General features: G+C 33.8%; 2 protein-coding genes across 3 annotated transcripts; both read left to right on the forward strand.

The window, feature by feature from the left end:
* The first annotated feature begins 727 nt into the window (after positions 1-727).
* Positions 728-14646, forward strand: LOC110101471 (cysteine synthase, chloroplastic/chromoplastic). Of its 2 annotated transcripts, XM_028694737.1 has the most exons (11): positions 728-1091; positions 2754-2827; positions 3498-3607; positions 3692-3749; positions 4940-5203; positions 5287-5424; positions 5491-5542; positions 5622-5701; positions 7621-7680; positions 13074-13154; positions 14239-14646. In XM_028694737.1, exons 3-11 carry the CDS (start codon positions 3516-3518, stop codon positions 14329-14331), a joined length of 918 nt encoding a protein of 305 aa, XP_028550570.1. In that variant the 5' UTR covers positions 728-1091; positions 2754-2827; positions 3498-3515; the 3' UTR covers positions 14332-14646. The 2 variants fall into 2 exon arrangements, with proteins under 2 accessions (XP_028550570.1, XP_020685038.1); XM_020829379.2 differs by lacking the exon at positions 2754-2827 and having other exon boundaries at positions 729-1091; positions 14239-14637.
* A 4376-nt stretch (positions 14647-19022) lies between these two features.
* Positions 19023-20756, forward strand: LOC110101465 (shewanella-like protein phosphatase 2). Its single transcript, XM_020829370.2, has one exon. It carries the CDS (start codon positions 19395-19397, stop codon positions 20574-20576), a length of 1182 nt encoding a protein of 393 aa, XP_020685029.1. The 5' UTR covers positions 19023-19394; the 3' UTR covers positions 20577-20756.
* The last annotated feature ends 1815 nt before the right edge of the window (positions 20757-22571 follow it).

Here is a 22571-nt window from a genome sequence, read left to right on the forward strand (position 1 = left end):
AATTAAGATTTGCTTGAATTTTTTTTTTTTTTTTTGTGGATTTTCTTTTAGATGTAGAAAGCCTTAGAAATAATAAATTTGTATGGTGCTGTCTTGAATACACAAAGAGAGGGTGGAGGGAAGGAGTTGTACAGCTACATCCATTTCTAAGACAATATTATCTTATTGTGAATTGTTTTTCTGTTCAAAGATCATCAATCAATTAATGTGCATATTCAATATTATTATCCATTGATAAGCTCCCTAATCTAGAACTAGATATTTGTGCTCATTTAATAAATTCATGTTCAAATTATATTTAATACTTATATAAATTATTAAAAATATATGAAAATAGAATAATTTCTTATGAAAACTAAGGCAAAAATGTTGATGATGTGGGGTTAGGGTTGAAAAAATTGATTTTATTTTAGCATATGAGTAAATAGATTAATTTGTATTATTTCTATAATACATTTCTACTTTTAGTCAATTTAACAAAAAAAATTGTAAATAAATAATTTCACATAATTAAAAAAAGTGAAAAAAATGCTTCATTATGTAAGTAATCTTATTTCTTTCTTTTTTATTCATAATTTTCTTTTCAATTAAAAAATAAAATTTTTTCTCTTTAACATTTACTATAAACCTGTCTAAATACATTCGCAGTTGACGAAGACCTTGAATCGCCGACTCGGTAATCCAATATGATTGGAGAATTTAGGTAAATAATGCTTTGGATATAAAATAAGGCAATCTAGGGGCTAAGAAGAGTCAGGCATCCCTCTCCGTCGTCCTCCCAACTCCACTGAGGGAAGAGCGAAGCGTTTGAGGTGCGGTCGAAGGAAGCCCCACCAATGGCGTCTCTCTCGATCATGGCGGCCACTCCTTTCGCTTCTTATCTTCTATCAGCGATCGACAATCGATTCCAGTCGAGCCATTCGGCCGCCGGCGTCACCTCCTCTATTTGCTCTTTCAAAACTCGAGGCGGGATCGTAGGGAGCATTTCTGTCACTTTGCGGTCTTCCTACTCCCCTGTCCTTTGCAGGGCCGTCTCCGTGAAGCCAGTGACGGAGATAGAGGGTCTTAATATCGCCGAGGATGTCACACAGGTGCAAGACCCGTTTATTCCTTAGTAACTTCTAATTACCAAGCTTAAATTTTGAGATGCAATAGATTTTGGAATTCTCAGTTGTTTTTTATGAGCACAAGAAAATTTTTTTAGAGGCACTTTGTCATTATATACCGAGCGGGACAGTTGCATCCGGAAGGTTGGAAGCGTAAGATTGAAGGAAGGAATGCTGATGCTAGGTATTTGGAACAAAGGAAAGAATATTGGGATGGAAGGGCTTTATTGTTATTGCATATTTTTCCGATAAATAATTAAATGTATGGTTATTGATTAATTAATATTCTAATAGAATTAATGATTAAAATACTATTAGGCAATCGATGTAAACTAAAAATTAGGTTATTTTCTTGATAATTATGTCGCCAATTATTTTTTAGTAGTGGATGATAAGAAGCTATACGTGAAAAGGTTGGAGTAGCTCCAGTGGAAGATAAGATTAGAGAGAGTCGCCTTAGATGATTTGGTCACATTAAATGGAGGACTTCTGATGACCCAGTTAGGAAAGTTGAGGTAGTAGATTTGACTTATGTTAAGAAATGTAGAGGTAGACCTAAAAAGACTTCGTTAGAAAATATTAGAAATGATCTTTCTTTATTAGATTTAAATGAGAATTTGACTTTTAACCGGACACAATGGCGAAAAAGGATTCATTTAGCCGACCCCATGTAGTGGGACAAAGGTTGGATGTTGTTGTTGTTGTTGTGATTATAAGAAGCTAGTCCACGAAACTAGGATTTGGATATGATCTTGGAATATAAGTTCTCTTACATATATTGTGATTCATAGGAAGATTAATATTCTATGCATTTTAGAAACTTAATTGGTTGGAGAGAATGTTAAGGAGATTGATAATTTAGGATTTAAATTATGGTATTAGGGTAGGAGTCATATTAGAAATGGTGTAGGCAAGGTTTATGCAATTGGGTATTGAGGTGTTTTTCTTTCGTGAGGCGAGCCGTAAGGCTTAAAAATAAAAAAATTTGCATAAAATGAAAATAAAGGTTAAAAGTGATTTAAATACGGAATGGATAGGTTACTAATGAATCATTAATGTTGGCTAAATAATGCAATAATTTGGTTCAATTCTTAATTAACTTATTTTGAATGAGGATTATTGCTAATTAATGAATCATAGATAATTCATGATCAAGTAACATATTATAATATTAATTTAGCTTTCATGCTTAGCATTTAAGACGCCAATATAAGCTGATTTAGCATTAAAAGTACTATTATAATACTAGCTTAAGTATCCCTTAGATGCATACCATTTAGTGGGTGCTAATGTTAGTCATTCTATTATTTTCCTCCACAATACCTCCAAGGGACTCCATACTATACAACAAAGACACTGGTGTATATCATTGATGGGGTGCATGTGCATTGCGCTAAGTCAAATATTCTAACTTGGCACAATTTCTGAAATATTTAATTTTTTATTAAAATACTTATAAATTGACCAAAATTGAAGAATTAGTTACAAAATACAAGGAATTCAAGAATATTAATGTTTTGAATTTAATATATTTCATTAAAATTTCACTAATTTTCATTAAAAAAGAAAATTAGTTTTTATTTATTTTCTGGGCTATATATTTTCTTGCCTTTAATTAAGCTTTTACTCTGATGCTTTTGTTTGTAGCATGCTGGTAGCGCAATGCTTGTTCCATCTACAGGCCTATGGCCGCTCTGGCACTTCACATTGAAATATGAAATGTAAGAAGAGTGGGTATTAAGGAGGAAGATTTATCTTCATGATTTATGTTTACTTGACTCTATTGAATGTGCATGACATTTTTTTCATCACTGAATTTATGACATCTTTTTGCCAGCTACACCGCCGTTGTGATTTTCCCTATGCACTGCTTTTCGATTTTCTTTTACCACGTAATCTTATCTCGAATCCCTTACCACTCTACTTTGATCTCCTGCCACTCGACTCCTTCAAATTTCGACCATTCATACCCTTTTTCCCTTGCCTCTGTAAATCAAAGACATGATTGGAAAAAGAATTGTTGTCAAGAAAATTATTGATTTGCCCTTGTTTAGTTGCAGGAGTCCTTCATTGGATATAAACAAGTATTGCTTAGCACAACTTTTAAAATTTTGATTTGAATGGACCCCTTCTCCAAACCAACCAAAGCTCTTCTCTATTATGATAGTTTGCAACTTTGCATGTGTGTTGCATGTGGTTATATGTAGCTCTCCTTAACGGGCTTGATTGTTCGAGTGATTCTTCAGCGCAGCTTTTTTTATAGTGAATTTTGCACCTATGCCTATGATAGCCCCTCAAGTTAGAGATACAGTTTACCATTTTTTTTTTCTCGTGAATGTTTTTTCAACACTTTACTTTCCTCAACAGTATTTATTACTTTCACTCTTTCAGCTTATTGGTAAAACACCTATGGTGTACCTTAATAATATTGTAAAAGGATGTGTTGCGAATATTGCTGCGAAGCTTGAGATTATGGAGCCATGTTGCAGTGTGAAGGATAGGTATGTATTTATTGCCTTGCTTGCTTTCTTTGAAATGAAAACACATCTTAGCGACCTAGGTAAGTTGTTTGGTTCTGTCTTCAGGATTGGTCAAAGTATGATAGCTGATGCAGAACAAAAGGGGCTTATAACTCCTGGAAAGGTAATTTAATATTGGCTGTATCTTTTCTAGGCATGTCTTCTCTTTCTTTTGATGTATTCTTTTATAGAGGGATAGAATTACTAAGAGGCCCTAAGTGCTGCTTGACATTTACGTATTTTCAATCCTGCAATTCATTGCTAGCGTTATGCAATTTCTCTTTCAAGTTATCCTTTCCTGTTCAAAAGGTGCAGCACAGTTGGCACATATACCTGTTGACATGAATCTACTTGCATTGGTATTCTATGTTGATAGGAAATACTTGATTTCAAGTATTTCCAAATCACTTCTACAACAAATCTCGATGCAAACGGCTGTTCACAGCAGGAAAAACAGCAAAACAGTGGGAAAAACAGGGAAAAGCTGAGAGAAAATTGGAAGAACAGCTTGTATTTTACTAGTAGAAGAATAAAATAGCAAGATACAATTGATCCTCAATTCGAGAGGAGGATCGTTCTCTCCCAAATCTCTGGCAACGCCAAGAGCCCAAAGAAAACCTAAATCTACGAGATCTCAAATTTCAGCCAAATTCAAGATACTCAAACCTTAGAAAAATCAACTATTTAATGCATACAAATCAAAAGGAATTCCCTAAACAGTCCCTACAATCAATTTCCCTCCTAAAATCCATTCAAAAACCTTCCTATTCGGCCCTGTTTGATCCCGGCGGGCGTGCGGGAGGCGGAACTTCCGCCTCGTGTAGCTGGGCCGGTCCCGCGTGTACCGGTCCATTGGACCGGTCTAACATATGTTTTCAATCTTCAAAATGATCCAATTTGATCTCTCTCTCTCTCATACACACTCAAAAACGCATGCACACAGCTCTAAGCCAGTCTTTCTTCTTCTTCTTCTTCTTCTCTCTCTCTTTCTCTCTTTCCCACCCTGCCTTATCACTATAATTAACTTTTTGATCTCTTTCTTTACTACTTTTTTCTTCTTCCTTTTTTTGCTTCTATCTGTTAAATATACAATGTTACAATAGTTAAGAGAGTGCTTATTTAGGCGTTTTCAACAGAAAGAAAATTCTGACCCCCAAGTAGGTGGGATATGGCTTATCATGATGATGATTCATTTTTCTTAGTGTTAATATTTTATAGTTGTGTTATTACAGGTCGTTCTTCACTTGTTTTTGCTTATTTTAACTTGTTCAGTGTAAAAGCTGACAGCCATTTTATTTGCCTTATTTTGTGTAGAGTATATTAGTGGAACCAACAAGTGGGAACACTGGCATTGGTCTTGCCTTTATTGCTGCTTCGAAAGGATACAAACTGATTTTAACAATGCCTGCATCCATGAGCATTGAAAGGCGAGTTTTGCTAAAAGCTTTTGGAGCAGAACTTGTTCTTACAGATGCTGCCAAGGGAATGAAGGGAGCTGTTCAAAAGGCTGAAGAGATTTTGAAGAAAACGCCCAACTCTTATATGCTACAGCAATTTGATAACCCCGCAAATCCGAAGGTAATATTTAGCCAGTGCAAACTGAATCCTTAGCTGATGGTCCTTTTGATTGTGTGAAATTTCCTGAACTGTAATCCCTGCAGATACACTATGAGACTACTGGTCCGGAAATCTGGGAAGATACAAATGGGAAGGTTGATATATTTGTTTCTGGAATTGGAACTGGTGGAACCATTTCTGGTGTTGGACGATTCTTGAAGAACAAAAACCCTAATATAAAAGTATTAGTGCTTGCAAAAGTCAATTCTGATATCAGATAATTCGTTTCTTACATTCTTCTTTGTTAGGTTATTGGCATTGAACCTGCCGAAAGCAACATACTCTCAGGCGGAAAACCAGGTATCGGCTGGAAAACTAACACTTATTATGGTTGTTCTCCCATTCTTCCTCGATTCTCTTTTTCATTTTAATCTTTCAGGTCCACACAAGATTCAGGGCATCGGAGCAGGTTTTGTTCCCAGTATTTTAGACCTTGACGTAGTTGATGAAATTGTAGAGGTTTGTGTCCTGATTCACTTTTCTCATTAACATTTCGACTGATGTGTTGTACATGGATGTGCTTGTCCCTGAGTGGGAGTTGAGAAGGAACCAGAATTGGATTTATTAATAATACACTGAGAAATTTGGACATATTAATATATAAATTATCAGATATCTTTGTTTGTACTGGGGCTATTTTGTTAGGTTTGAACATTATCAATGCTCATATTGCTATCTTATGATGCACCGACACTTCTCCTCAAAGAGACGTGCAGTATTCGACATATATCCAACATTACACACATTTGACATATCTCCAACACGTGTTCAACATGCTGAAAATGTGTATGTTAAAAAAATATTAAATATAAATCGGACACGTGTCTTAAATATTTCATAATTTTTTTAAAATATAATTTATTGAAAATTTTTTTAAGAAGCTTTAAGTTTTGTAAAATAAGCTTATGTACAGAAATTTGCAAAAATTGCGCTCATTCGTTGACCTGTTATTTATAGATTTGAGTTGAGGCTTGAGTGTTATAGCATTAACTATATATATGACTATACAAAAAATAAGAAAAAATATAAGAGCCATGTAGTGTTATTTCCCATAATGAAATATTACTTTCAATTTGCTGGAATATTTGGCTTGAAGAAGTCGTCTGCCAAGCTAATAGGAGGTCACTGACATAGGGTGTCTGAAAAGTGAATAGCTAAGTAGCCAATCAATAGTTTCCCGTGTGGAGAAAGTTATCTTCTTGAAGATTTGCTTGGGCCAACTTTATAGGTTGTACTTGCCTGCTTGAGTTATTTGCTTGGGACAAATTCATTTGTTGACTTTGTGAATTCTTTTTAAGTTGACACTGAGTTAACCTAATTTGAATCAGACCGACTTGGCTTGAATCAATTTTTTTGTATAATTGGTCCTACAGTTTTTAAATTTCATTGTTCTGTTTGATTGATTTTATGATGCCTTGAATGATTCAAACAATGAAAATAAATCAATCTATGGAAATAATTATTAGATATTTGGGAGGAAAAAAATTACCAAGAAGATAAAAAAAAGAAGTTTTCCTTGAGATGGAGCTGCAATAAACAAAACCACTTTTTTCTGTAAAGATTTAGATGTTTGCACGAGAGGATGAATTCTAATTTCCCAATTCAGAATCATCATGTGATTTGTAGGTGGAGAACAAATGTGAAACAAGATACCAATTAAATGAAACAAAAAAAAAATCTAGAGCATGAACAGATAATTTGACGCCATTCATGATTTTATTGGTGGAATCCAGATCTGACTTGGCATCTCTATTTATGTGGAGGAAAACTTCAAATATTTTTTCCATCTGCCAAAAAATATGATTCCGTTACATAAGAGATCTTTATATATAAGCTAGACTTTTTATGCAAGATACCAAAATTACCCCAAAACATCCACAGTTACTATTCACTATTTATTTTTTCACTTGTGAATAGTGAATAATATGAATAACTTATCTTACTGGCTTGTCACAACTCACAACCTTTACTAGCCCTTAAAAATTGTACTGCTAACTTATATCTTAGTACCACTTCATTGTTGTATTAATACCCCTATCATGTTTTCTTACCACTATTGCACTCCTCTCCTGTTTCATTGACTAAAGATATGGGATGAGGATAATTTGCCTCCTCAACAACGTCATATACTCATATACTTGTGCCTTTATCTGCAATAATTTTAAACCCCGCATCATCTTCACATTTCACCCTTAGTTTTACTTTGAATGAGTTCTATGTTCTGTAATTTTATTATCATGCGCTTTGAAACTTTTGATCCCTGAATTTTTGTTAAGGTTTTTATTCGATGATAGATAATTTGTTAATAGTTATTGCTTTCTTTCTTTGTTAGAATTTCTTGTAGGTTTCAATGCTAATGATTACGCTTTTCATTTCAGATCTCCAGTGATGAAGCTGTTGAAACAGCAAAGCAATTGGCTCTCCAGGAAGGATTATTGGTTAGTTTCTCCATTCTGCCTTTTTTCGTCTGAGTCTGCAGCTTCATGTTTGATTTTTTTTAATATATGCATAGGAAGTATATATATATATATATATATATAGGAAGAAGCTATAGTGCATTATACCTCTTCAGATTGTGTTTCATGTGGATTATTCATATTGGAAGTTGATTCTGTATGCACGGAATCGTTACTATGCACCGTTTTTTACATGGAAAAGTGTAAATATATTGAAGCTCATGTAAACCGTTTTCTTATTGGAATGACCTTTTCTTGCTATATACTACCCTAAAATGAGTTGTGTTGTTTAGATATGCAAGCATAGATATTATCTCGTTATTTCCCTTGGGCTTGAGGTTCTGTGGTAAACTATAATTACTATAAAAGTAAAATTCTATTGGCCTTATTTCTTTTGACATAATTCTTGAAATTGCTGTATGATTGTTGGAATAAGTTTGATGAAAATCTAATAGGAAACACTTGTAGATCTCAAGTATTTCCTATCAATTTTCGGAAAATAGCGAGAAATCTTCACAAGAGTCCGCACAAAACCACGAAAACAGTAGATAATTTGTATTATTTGATGAAAGGAAAATGGAAAATAGCAAGATGCAATTGATCCTCTATTCGAGAGGAGGATCGATCTCTCCCAAATCTCTAGACGCAGCTAGAGCCCAAAGAAAACCTAAATCTAAGATATCTCAAATTTCAGCCAAATTCAAGATGCCCTAACCCTAGGAAAACAAACTATTTAATGCATACAAATCAAAAGGAATTCCCTTAACAATCCCTACATTCAATTTCCCTCCCAAAATTCCTTCCAAAACCGGCTCCCGTGGCTTGCGGTTGCGTTTGGCGCATCTAGGGGGTGGAAGAGTTCCGCCCCATTTAACGTGAGCCAGTCCCGCGTGGACCGGCTGGACCGGTCTATCAAAATCATGAGATGAAATGAATGTGTTATCAGAATCTATTTAGTGCAAATTTAAAGTTAGCTGAGATGTCATTCTAAGAATACTCCTTTATGTTAGGTTGCATTCGCATCTTTCTGCTAATCTTTGAAGTTGAATACTTTATTTTCGTCAAGTTGTTTTTCTCCTGAAGCAACCTCCTTTTGAGGATCCCTAGTCCCTACAAGTATATTTCATTCGATAAATGGAAAGAAAAGAATGAAAAGTACACAGTCATTTGTTTAAAGAAGGTGGAGCATATTTTTTCCGTGAATTTTCCGCCTTTTCATTTGCTTGTTGATTCTTGCACTCATAACTAGAGTGAGGAGTATGGTTTTTATTTTAACTTAAAATTATAGGTTCAGCCTCTGCGCATTCCCTTGTGTCACCAAAATATGCTTCTGGTATATCTTAAGAGAGGGATGGGTGCTCATAAACTCCTCAAGGTGGAGATTGGAGAATAGGAATTCTTTTTGTGTAGACATATTTGACCTATGTAGTGAGTTAGTAGGGTAACTCATGCAAAAAAAATAAAAAATAAAAGTATGGCAACTCATGCAAGACAACTTAATGTTAAGGTTTCCTAACATAGTTATATGATGCACTGAATGAACACTTGCAAAAAAAAATTTACATATTACATGCCACCAAATAATTCAATCGCTTGTGTTGTTTTAATATACACTAGTAATACTAGAATTAAAATATTAAAATCAATTAATAACAAAATAATCAAAAAATTTTGAGAAATTCGGCAACAAATTTTAAACATGTAAAATTAACTAGTTATGATGCACCGACACTTCTTCTCAAAAGAGGTATGCAATGTCAGTGTATGACACGTATTGGGCACGACACGCGTTTGATATACCTCTGACACGTGTCAGACATGTTAAAGATGTGTCGGTTTCAAAAAGTATTAAAAATGAATTGATTACGCATGTCCGACATGCTTGGCTTAATATTTTATGAATATTTTTAAAATATAAATTCTTGTACTTCAAAATTTTATTTATTAAAAAAATAAAATAAAATTTATTATTTTCTCTCCAAAGCCCAAATCAGCACATGCTCAATATCTCATTCCCCAAACATTCTCATTTTCATTTCTCTCTAGTAGGTTATGACTAGGATTTTATAACAACGCATGATGACATCTGTCTAACGTCGTTACAATATCAATTTTTTAAAACCATCTCAAGATTTGAAGTATAATATAGTTTGATATTGGTGCACAATAACATCAATTTCTACCCCCACAATCATCCCCCTACATCGTTACAACATCTCATCTTTGTCTAACATCATCTTAACATCGACAACCAACGTCTTCTCAACTTCGAGGTCGATGTTGTGTTGACATTGATGCTCGATGTCGTCTTGGCTTGCCCATTGCACAAAACTGATGTCGGACTCTCAACAGTATTGTCATCTCCCCTCTCAATGCTTGACGCGACATCCACGTCTGAGCATTGACATCCTAATATTAATCATTTTAAGCACATATCCTAGTTAAATAACTTGTCATTTCTCAATTATTCTTAATATTTTGTTTATTCAATTTCTATACATTATTTTTTAAGATATAAAAATTGTAATGCCTTGAATAATCCATGTTTGTCTTATATTTTCAATAATTGATGTGTCTCGTGCCATGTGGTGTCGTGTCGCCATGCGCATCATAGTTGGCGAGCAATTGTAATTTGATTCCGCAAATTGAATATTTAATGTCTCCAATTTTGAAGAAAATTAATAGCACTAACAAGTCAGTATTAATCTATATGGATGAAATAAGAGCAAGAAATAGAAGTACTTGAATATGAAAAGTCATGCCTCATGTTGATACAAGGAGATAATTTCCCCTGGAATTAGGTAGTTAGACTCGAATGATACTCTAAGAAATCACACTTCCAACTTATACTCTTAAGATGAAATTGGAAAGAATTTTTATTCAAGCGAAAGTTAGTAATATATAACTCATAACACCTATTTTTAAACTTGTCATCCCTAAGGCTGATTGATAGGGTTGGCATAAAACTAATTTAGTCCATTTAAATTAAAATCCCATAAGTTTAAGCTTTAATTTTTAAATTAAAACCCAAATTTCTCATCGAAACAATTGACGTGTATGAACCTGCCTGAAATATTCAGAGCCTTCACTTATATACACCGAATAAGGATAAGATTGTTTCACAACTTCAATAGATCACTGTCAAAGTAAAAACCCTGACAATACCTCAATTCATTGGAGCCAGAATTTGTTTTCAGAAATTAGGAGCTGCTGTGCACAACCTATGAGAGTAGGAACCATCACCTTTCAAAATAAACACCAAGAACAAATTCTCCTCCTCACAAAACCAAAACCAACTTATCATCACGACATAACAATCTAAACAAAATCCAGCAGGAACAATAATTCAAAACCTTCCAACAACAATGCAAACTCCACCAACAACAATGCAAACTCCACCACCCAAAGGAATAACTCTCAAGTCCTCTTCCAATGGAAAAACCACATTTAACATGATGCCACATTCCCTTGCCTAAGAATTTGTGGGCCATATAATTTCATCAATTTAATGCAATTAGTACCCCTAAACTTAACGACTACAACAACGTTAGGTTTTTATATCACTACGTGGGGTCGGGTCGGGCATATGAAACTTTTTTATCCATTGTCCTTTTAAGAGTCAAATTCACATTTAAATATATTAAAAAAATGTCATTTCTAATGCTTTCAAACCAAGTCTTTTTAGGTCTACCTCTATCTTTCTTAATATAGGTCGGATCTAATGCATCTACTATCCTAACTGATTCATCGGAAGGCTTACATTTTATGTGATCAAATCAAATCATCTAAGGCAACTCTCTCTAATCTAATCTGTAAATGAAGCTACTCAAACCTTTTCACGTATACTCTTTTGCATTCTATCTCTAAGTCTAAAACCACTCCTCCACCTAAGCATCCTTATACTCTTTTGCATTCTATCACTGACATTTTCTTCATTAAAAATATTATAATAACCACTGATAAAAAGAAAAAATAAACAAATTGTGTGCATATCATTTCTTTGTGTGATACCTTTGGCTAGAATAAACACTAAAATTTTCATTAAATTTGCTTGGCTTGGAGAAATTTAGCTCTGACAAATTTATCATTTGAAACTCGTCAACCAATCGGGATATAGATTTTATGCTTCCTGCAAAGTAATCCATGATCATCCCAAAGGTTTGTCTTGCTAGTGAATAGGATATCTTTGGATTCCACCATTAGTAGTTTACATAATATCATCACAAAAATAGCCTCAGGAGCAATCTATTTAGTAATATGCAATAGAGGAATGGAAGTGAGCTTGTATGGAAGAGGTGAAAATAGAGAAGAATACAAACCTAGACAAAAATACCTATCCTAGCCATTACAAGTTTTATTTCTACCAAAATGCCTAGCAGCCCCCCAACTTATAATGCTAAAATTGGAAAATCTCTTAATAATGATGTGTACTCTTAAATAAATTATCATCTTTAATGATGTAATTTTTTTGTTAAAGATAAACAAGCCATTATTTAATCTTTAATAAATTTCATGAAGTCTTTATAGGTGAGATAATTCTTTTATATAATCAAAGTTAGTAACCTTAACCCACATCATACATAAAAGGATAGAGACTTTATTCAAAATATCAACATGTTTACTTTCAGCTCCAACACAATATTTAAGAATTAAAGAATATACTGGTAGAAATTCAACACATTTAACATGTCCATATCCTAGCTTCTTTTGAGAATTGATATATTTTAAAACTTGGTGATTAAAGTATAGCATATATTGTTCATGTAGTATATAATATCTCCAATATCAAAGGGCTTGCACTACATCATATAATTTCTTATTTTAGTTTGAATATTTCTACTCAGCTTCATTCAATTTGTCACTAAAAAATGCAATGTGATATCCTTGACTTAACACTCCTCTAATATGTCCTCCCAATGCATCACAAGAAGCCTCACTCTATTAAAATGAATTAATTTATTTAAAAAAAATCAAATAATTTAAGTACATGTACATTAATAAGTCTCTTTTTAATTTCAATAAAAGCACGATCAATAGATTTAACCATCTAAATTCTTCTTTTTTGGAAAATTTGAAATTAGAGTCATAATAGTACTAAAATCTTTAATAAATTGTCTATAAAAGTAGCTAAATTATAAAAACTCCGAACATCAGGTATGTTTCTTAGTTTTAGCCAATCATTAACCGCTTTAATTTTAACAGAATCAATAGATTATCCATCTCTATAACAACAAATTTCAGAAAGATCATAGATGGACTCACAAAGCAACATTTTTGCAGATTTAGATATAATTTTTTCAGTTTGTACGATCTCAAATACTTTCTTAAGATATAGCTTTCGATTGTATGCTTGTAAGAACTGTTGTCTGTTGCAGGTTGGAATTTCCTCTGGAGCTGCAGCTGCTGCTGCTATGAAGTTGGCAAAAAGACCAGAAAACACTGGAAAACTTATTGCGGTATGTCTACGTTCACCTGTTATCTTTAAAAATTGGTGCTCATTATCCATGTTCACCTGAAAGAAAGCATTTGAAAGGCAATGGAACAACAAAATTGCTTATTTAATAACTTGAAAAGACGAATATTTAAATTGAATGGCACAAAGTATGAGTATGTGACTTGGAGATTAAAGAAACTTCCACCCCTTGTGGCCCTAGTATTTTTTTTTCTTAACAACTATTTATGTTATCTTTGATCTAGTCTTTTTCTCTCAAATCTTTCCACATTAATTTTGTCACCTCTCTTAATACAAGATTATGTCTTATGCTTAACCAAAGGGTACACCCTGCATGAAGCTTTGCAGGATTTGGAGAGGGATTGATGTAAGCAACCCTTTCCTCACATAACCAAGATGTTGTGCTTGTGAATTTAACTCATACTTCCAAGCTAGCGTGATAACTAAATCAACCTAAGAGTTGTCTAAAGCTTGGTTTGATAAATAATTCGTAAGTCAACAAGTCAAATTTGAGTCAACTTGACCTGGCTCATTAGCTCATAAGCTAACTAATTAAAAAATATCTCATACTTTAAATATCAATATTTAAGAATTTAATCTCAATTTTATAAAAAAAATTTAAATCTTAGTTCCTTTCCTTCTCACTTAGATTTTTTATCTGAATTCCTCTAAGTTATATTTCTTTCTATAGTTTCATTGCTTCAATCCCTCTAGTCAAGGCCAACTCAAACTTGACTCATTTACATGATCCACTACCTCAAGAGCACAATGGATGCAACTTAGGCTTCATTTGGGACGGATTTCTTACTGCTTCTTAAAACAGCTTTTTTAGTATAAAAATTTTAATTTTCAAATTAAAAAGTCATTTTAAAAAACAATAAAAAAGCCGTCCCAAATGAAACCTTAATTGCTTCATTTGGCCCGCCATCTACATCTTTGAGTCTCCTACTTCAATTTTAACCATCTTCAATAGATATTATCCCTCCCATAATAATCATTTCTCTACTTCTATTTTATTATATATTCATCTTAATACTCTCATTTAACTATCAGCTCGTTGTATTTTTATGCTTACTCGCTGGTTATAGGTTGTTTTTCCGAGCTTTGGCGAACGCTATCTTTCTTCAGTTCTGTTCCAGTCGATCAGAGATGAATGTGAGAAAATGCAGCCTGAGCCATGATAAGGCCTCTTGCCAAAGACCTTTCATACCCATCAGGTACAAATCCATGCGCTTCTCCCGATTATTCACAAAAATCAATTGAGTAAAATGCAGATAGCAAGTCCAACATGTGAATCAATGTGTTTTGCTTTGAAATTTCCTGTATTTTTTACTACAAAAAGCTAAATTATGACTATTTGAAAACATCTTTGATAATTTGTTCTTGATTTAATTGTGATGAAAGTGTATTATTCTTTGAATTCATTGGTGGGGGGAACAAAAGGATTTGTGTTGTGCTTTAATCTTGTGTTATGTTGAACTCATTAATCTTAGTAATCTCCTACTGACAAATATTCTATTTTTTTCTCCATTAGGATTTTCTTTGATCGCTTGAAAATGGGATTACAGAGCATGTTTGTTAAAAAATACTATTTATTTTCACTCATTTAGGTTTCGTTTGGGATGGCTTTTTTATTGCTTTATAAAGTTGTTTTTTACTAGAAAAATCTCTTGAAAGTAGATAAAAAGCATTGGTCTAAAGCTGAACCCTTAGGCTTTGTTACTGCTTCTTAAAGCAGTTGTATAGTACAAAAATTTTGATTTTTGTACCAAAATATTGTTTTAAGCGGTAAGAAAAGTCATCTCAAATGAAGTCTTAGGCTTCGTTTGGAATGGCTTTCTTATTGCTTCATAAAGCAGCTTTATAGTATTATACCAATTATTTGAGAATTGTCAATGTTTTCATAATCAGATCGAATTGGCCAATTTGATCATGAATCGATCAAAGTTGTCAGTCTGGAGAAATTATTCTGTGCAGAATCCGAATGTATTCGGAGACGAATCCTGATGCACTTGGCCCCGGTGATGTGGTATGCCCGGATTTGCCTCCGAACACGTTCGGATTCCGCACATAATAATTTTCCGTCAGTTTGACCATATTTGATTTGACTGGAAGATCATTGAATCGATTCGAATCATATTTGATTCATCCGGAAGATCGTTGAATCGGTCTTCAACCGGCTGATTTTATAAAATATTTTTTTATTAAAAATCTTGATAGTATATTTCGGTTTTCTTAAAATTTTCAAATTCACTTAAAAGTATATTAGAGTAGATTGAATAAGAATATATGACTAACAGCCACAGTAATTGGTTTGCTATTAATGACTTACGTTTTAAATTATGTAAAGATAATTATTAAAAAAATGAGTTATCAGAATTAGGCTGGTAAATTGGGTTCGGCAATGAAATTTAGTATTTATAAAAGTTGTGAAGAGCATAAACATTGTTATATTATAAATTTTATTTATTATATTGAATATTACTTTTATCAAAAATTATATTTAATATTCATTCATCTATGTATTCACTTATAAAAATTTTAATTATTAGATAATGCATATTATATTTAAATAATTTAATATTCATTATATCATCTAATTTAACTTTACTTGAACAATTAAGATTTCATTTAGGACATATTTTTTACTACTTTTTAAATAGCTTCATAATAAAAAAAATTAGTTAAAAAAAATGTACTGAAAAGGTGCTTTATAAGGCTTCTTTTGGGACAATACCATTATTTTTTTCTCTGCTTTCAAAAAAAAATATACTAAAAATCAATTTTTAAAAACATTCAAAAAATTATCCCAAATAAAACTTATATGATGAACCTCTATTTCTTTCTGCTCTATCCTATATAATTTTAAGTGCCTTTAAATTTGTGGAGGATGTTTCATATAGGTATGTAATGTATAGGAATGTTAAAATAATAAATCTTTAGAATTATATAAAATGCAATCAAATCAATGTTTCATTTTGGGCTGAAGAATATATACAATTTATACATAAACTTCAAATCACTCAATTCAGACTTCGTTTGGGACAACTTTATTATTGCACTATAAAATAGTTTTTAGTACATTTTTTTTAAAATAGTGATAAAACTTTTTCCCAAATGAAACCTCACTCTCCTGGCAAATTATTAGGCTTGGTCACCGGACCTATTTTAGGTCCGGACATCCACAAAAAATTTGACACGTGGACTGTGCTTTTACTCAAAAAAGCGCAGTAAAAAATGCAAGTAAAGTGCAGGTAAAGCGCAGTCAAAAAAGCGCACCTAAAGCGCACAATCAAAGTGCAGTCCATGTTGCAAGTTTTTATTGGATGTCCGGACTTATTTCTAGATCAGATGACCGGACCTAATAATTTGCCCACTCTCCTCTAACCACCGCCAATCCCCTACCAACTTAGGTCACTCGTAGACTCCCAAAAAAAAGAGATTTGTCCATTCATTGATTTACATTTATATACCAACTTCAAATCATTCTACCATCTTCTTTGGTGCTTTTTCAATCACCAATGAAAGAAAAGCCTAATAAAAATATGAACACACCTTTTATCTCTGTGGAAGGTGGTTGCAATCGAGTTCAGTCAATTTAGCCTTCATTTGGGACAGATATAAACTAATGTTTTTTCTTTGATTTTAAAATATTTTTGCACTAAAAAATAATTTTATAAAATAGTAAAAAAATTGTCTCAAATAAAGACTTAGTTGCTCTCCCAATAGCATTTTTTTTTTCAAATGATAAAAATCATATTTTAGCAAATAATGAGCTTTTGTTAAACCTTCATTGTTTGGTTGAATGCAACTAAAAATTAAAATAAAATTGAAACTACATTATTTGCATATCTATTTTTCATAGATACAAAAATAAGTAAAAATACGAGTCTATGATTGATCAATGATTGGTTAAAATCATGCAACCCATTTTTATCTAATGGTTATGAGTTTTGGGCTGGCGCCATGAGGTCATAGATGCAGGATTAAAATATACAGATGCGTGCTTGAATTTGAGCCCCCGCTACGAAAAATTTGTTAGAGATGGATCCGCATTTATCATAGAGAGTAGGTTTCTATTCATAAAATGATATAACACCTTTTTAATTTTATCTTTTCTCAATTAAGATCAATTAGAATTTCTTTTGGGAGTGAGAAGATATAATTGATAAAAATTAATATAGATTTGTTAGCAATGAAGGAATATACAACTAACATGGTACAATTTTTTTTTATTGTGATCTTATGTATTCTAATAGAGTTTTAGCAATTGAGAGAGATCCATAAATTGAACTTGAGCAAAAAAACTCGTCTATATCATCAATAAATCTCTAAAAAAATTCATTTAATCAACACAAATCTAAAAGATAATATTTGAATTGAAATTTTTTTATGATTAAACTTAGAATCATATGAACTTTGATTTCAAAATGCTTATAGTCAAACTAAACTTCTCAAGTATATGAACCATTGGGACCACAAGTGATTCGATCTAAGTCCAAATAAACTCAAATCAATCCTTAGAGCATATTTCAAAGCTTCAAGATGTTAACTAAATAATCAAATAATCTCCAAATCTTTTATACTCTTTGTCAAACCGAGTGGCTCAACAAGACAAATCCAACAAGTCTAAAATCATTCGATTCTAATATCATTAAGACACTCGAATATTAGATAAATGATCTATGATCAATATGGATCGTTTAATGGAGTACTTTAGATTATGGACAAATTTTCAAAATGCCACGCATTCAAAATATTGTAAGTAGAGTCTCATTTTCTACATGAAGTGGGTTTGATAGCTGAGATAACAAAAAAAAATCTATTACATGTTATGGTGATAAGCGCCGACAACCACCAACAAAAAATAATTAACTAATTAATTTGATTTTAAATAATTATTAAATTAATACTTAAAAAAATAATTTGATAATTGATATTATAATTGTAATTAATTTATCAGTTAAATTATTTAATAATAACCTAACTTCTAATTATTTTTATTTATCATTATAATTTATTAATTATAATTAAAATTGAAATTAATAAGTAACTTATACTTAACACCTAAATTAAATTCCAAATACAATAAATTTAGTTTTAAATGAATTAATTGTCGTAAGTTCTTAATTCCATTATCAAACAATTTCACAAAATTTAATAATATTTATCATTTAATTTGGGAACTAATTTTTCAGAATTTACCAGCTTTATATCAGGATCACTAACAATATAGTAGGAGTTCGGAAAAGAAGACAACCAATTATCATTCACGAACACCCTATCCAACTTAATATGAATAGGATTGTCTAACCTCTGATTATGCCAAGTGTAGTAGTGCCCAACCGAAGCCAAATCTGACATAGCAACATTAAAAGCGAAGGTATTAAGTTCCCCAAGCTTACTGTTAGACAAAGGATGACCCCCAGCTTTATCAGAAGAAAGACGGCAACAATTAAAATCTCCTAATATAGCCCAGGGCAGAGGAGAAAGGTTAACCAGTTCCGAGACATCTTTCCAAAGTTTTTGCCTTTCCTCAACATAGTTAGAGGCATAAATAACAGAGATACAGCAGACATCTTGAAAGCCATTATTAACAACTCCATGAATTACCTGGCTAGAAGTAAAAATAGGAGTAAAAGTGACATTTTGGGCATTCCACTTAATCCAGATGCGACCAGGAGTGGAATAAGAAAAATAGAATCATGCAGGTGGAGTCGAGCTTTTCAGAGGTATAAGCGGAGCAAGTTTGGCTCAGAATCCAGGTGCCAAGGTTCTGCTTGGCCCAAGCTTGGCATTCATGGCAAGAAGAAGATGGAGTCAGCCATTATAGTTTTTGGAATTTTTTTAGAAGACCTAAAGATCAAAACCCTTTCAGTTTATACTAGAATCATGCAGGTGGAGTCGAGCTTTTCAGAGGTATAAGCGGAGCAAGTTTGGCTAAGAATCCAGTTGCCAAGGTTCTGCTTGGCCCAAGATTGGCATTCATGGCAAGAAGAAGATGGTGGAGTCGGCCATTATAGTTTTTGGAAATTTTTTAAAAGACCTAAAGATCAAAGTCTGGGTCTTGAGGCGCACAGAAATTTCGCACGAGTAACCGAACGAGAAGAGCTGGTAAAACACGCAAAGAGGAGGAAAGGAGATCTGCCAGCTATGGAGATTCATCTGGCTTCATTTCCATTATAAATTGGCAACCTCCTCCACCAATTCCAAAGGGCGGTAGGAGGAAGACAGAGAGAGGGAGATGGAGGAGGCAACCTCATCTGACCTAACATGCGGCAATCTTCCTCGCCACCTATCATCCTTCGTCAATGCTTTCGTCGACTTCTCCGTGAGCGGCCTCTTCTTTCCAAACACTAAACCTAACAACCCTTCTGCTCCAACCCCTGCGATCTCCACGCGCTTCCCCGCACCTTCCCGCCTTGTCGCGATCGGCGATCTACACGGCGACCATTCTAAATCGCTCCAAGCTCTGGCCCTCGCCGGCCTCACTGACCCATTTTCCCTCCGCTGGACCGGCGGTGCCACCGTCGCCGTCCAGGTCGGCGACGTCCTCGACCGCGGTGGCGATGAGATCCGCCTCCTCTACCTTCTCCACAGGCTCAAATTCGAAGCGTCCCGCGCCGGTGGCGAGCTTCTCACCATCTTGGGCAACCACGAGATCATGAATATAGAAGGCGATTTCCGCTACGTCACCCCCGAGGGCCTCGACGAGTTCAAGCAATGGGGACGATGGTTCCGTGTCGGTCTTTCCATGAAACACCTCTGCTCGGGTCTCGAAAAGCCTAGCGATCCCTTCAAAGGAATCCCCACCTCATTCCCCGGCGTTAAAAGGGAGTTCTGGGAGGGGTTTCGAGCAAGAATCGCCGCCCTTCGACCCGACGGCATCCTCTCCCGACGCTTCCTATCCGGCAATCAGACCGTCGTGGTGGTCGGAGATTCAATTTTCGTCCATGGAGGACTTTTGCAGCGGCATGTTGAGTATGGTTTGGAAAGGATCAACGAAGAGGCTAGGGATTGGATTAATGGCTTGAAAGGAAGACGCTCTCCTACATACATGAGAGGAAGGGATAGTGTGGTCTGGTTGAGGAGATTCTCTGAGGGTTTTAACTGTGATTGCCAGCATCTTGAAGGCATTCTTGCCATGATCCCAGGAGTGAGGAGGATGGTAATGGGTCATACAATACAGGAACAAGGAATCAATGCTGTTTGTGAGAACAGAGCCATTAGAATAGACGTTGGGTTATCCAAAGGATGTTCAAATGGATTGCCTGAGGTGCTTGAGATCAATGGTGGCTTGGACTTGAGAGTCATAACTGCAAACACATTGTATGATCACAGACGGGTGATGAGGGAGGAAGAAAAGGATGGGCTTGCTCTGCTTGTCAGTGAGAATAGACTGAAGGAAGTAGAAGCTGCAGCTTAGGCAACAATGCTGGGCGGAGTAGTCATCTGGCTGCAGTACTGAACTCAAGGGGTAACAAAACGTTGTTATTTTCTTTACAATTTCTGTGACTTCTGTAGATAGGAGATTTAAGCTTGTTTTGGGACGATTTTTTACTGTTTTCTGAAGCAGATTTTTAATACAAAAATTTAAACTTTTATATAAAAAACTGTTTTAAGGAGTAGCAAGAAAGCTGTCCCATACAAAATCTTAGATGGTCTGCTGAGCAGATTTTGCAGTAGCTCCTTATTGGAGCTAGCTTAGCTGCAGCAAAGGGCATGTGTATGATTTGCTTTGGCTAGTTAGAGGTGACATACTTAGGTCTGTTTGGCTAAGATTATGATTTAATTCAAGTAGGATTTAGTCAATCCTGAAAATTGTTTGGCATAGTACTATAGTAGATACTAAATTTCATTAAATCATATGATATATTTGGCAGATATTATCAAGATTTTATATTTGAATCAGAAGAAATTATGTAAATCTCTTCAATTCTATTTCTTTGAGGATTTACTGAATCCATATTTAGCTCAAAAAATAAATTGGCAAGGTTTAGGCATGATTTGGGGCGGCTTTCTTGATGTTTTCTAAATTAGCTTTTTAATACAAAAACTTTTTGTTCAAGGAATTTTTGAACTAAAAAATTGTTTTAGAAAGCAGTAAAATAGCCATCCCAAATGAAACCTTAGGCTAAGGCTTTGTTTAATTTTTTGTACCAAAAAGTTACTTTAAGAAACAGCAAGAAAGCTGGTGCGAAACGAAGCCTAAATTCTTGCTAACTATTGCAACAAAACATCCCTAATGTGTATCGTTTAGGGACGTGGTTTCTGCTTCTTGAGGTGCATTACTTAGGCTTCGTTTGGAACGGTTTTTTTCTTGCTTTTTAAAGAAACTTCTTAGTATAAAAATTAAAAAAAAATTATTAAGAAGCAGAAAAAAAAGTCGTCCCAAACGAAGCCTTACTCTTATATGATTCCCCTCAAGTCTAGTTCTTGTTTTTTATTCTCTATTTCTTTTTGTTTTTCTAGTTTAAATCCTTGATATGTGGAGGAATCTTTAATTATCAACATCTGCAATATTTCTCTGATAAGGTATCTATTGCATAAAAGTTCACAAAGGAGATAGACTAATGTTATCTTTCAATCTAATGCATGAAAATTCACAAAGTCGAGAGATTTATGTTTTTTTTTTATCTATTGCTGAAAGTTCCACAGAGCCAGTAACTCATAAATTTTTCTTTATTTTAATTCCTAACAAAAATAAATGAAAATCAACTCATGTTTGAAAATTCATTAAAATTAGCTTTTTTTTTTTTTTTTTTTAAGATTCAAATTCATGATGGATTTAATCTTCAAGAAAATGGCAAGTATTTAGCTTCGAAGAAACCATTCATTCATCATCCAGGAGATAGTAAAAAATGTCAACAAAGCGGGGTTCATTTTGGACGGTTTCTACTGGCTTCTTAAGCTTTTTGGTATAAAAATTTAAAATATATATATAGAAAGTTGCTTTAAGAAGCTAATAATAAATATGTTCGTCTCAAACGAGCTCTGGGCATCTCTCATACCTAAAAATCTCATTTTTCACTCAAAATGGCTAATAAAACTCTAATAAATGTCCTGATTCATTTTCCAATCATACTTCATTTGCGCGCTTTCTGCGAGCTAACCGTCTTTCTTCCTCTTTCGGCTACCCGTTTCTTCATGCAAATATGGTTGAGACAGAAATGACGTAGGTGAACAGTGCAATGCGCCAATATTGACATCGCAATTTTCACCCTCCACATCCGATTAGCAATTTTGTTGTCGTTCATGAATGCAACTCAGCTACACGCTTACAATAGTTTTGGAGTTGGTGAATTTTCAAAAGACTGCCCTCAGTGAATCATCCACGGATTTTTTGGTATTTGCTTCCACTTTTTAATATCGCGGTTCATAGATTTCTTGTTTTACAAAGAAGAAGTAGAATGACTATAGA

The sequence above is a fragment of the Dendrobium catenatum genome, unplaced genomic scaffold, assembly GCF_001605985.2.
Source record: "Dendrobium catenatum unplaced genomic scaffold, ASM160598v2 fragScaff_scaffold_542, whole genome shotgun sequence".
Lineage (NCBI taxonomy): Eukaryota > Viridiplantae > Streptophyta > Magnoliopsida > Asparagales > Orchidaceae > Dendrobium > Dendrobium catenatum.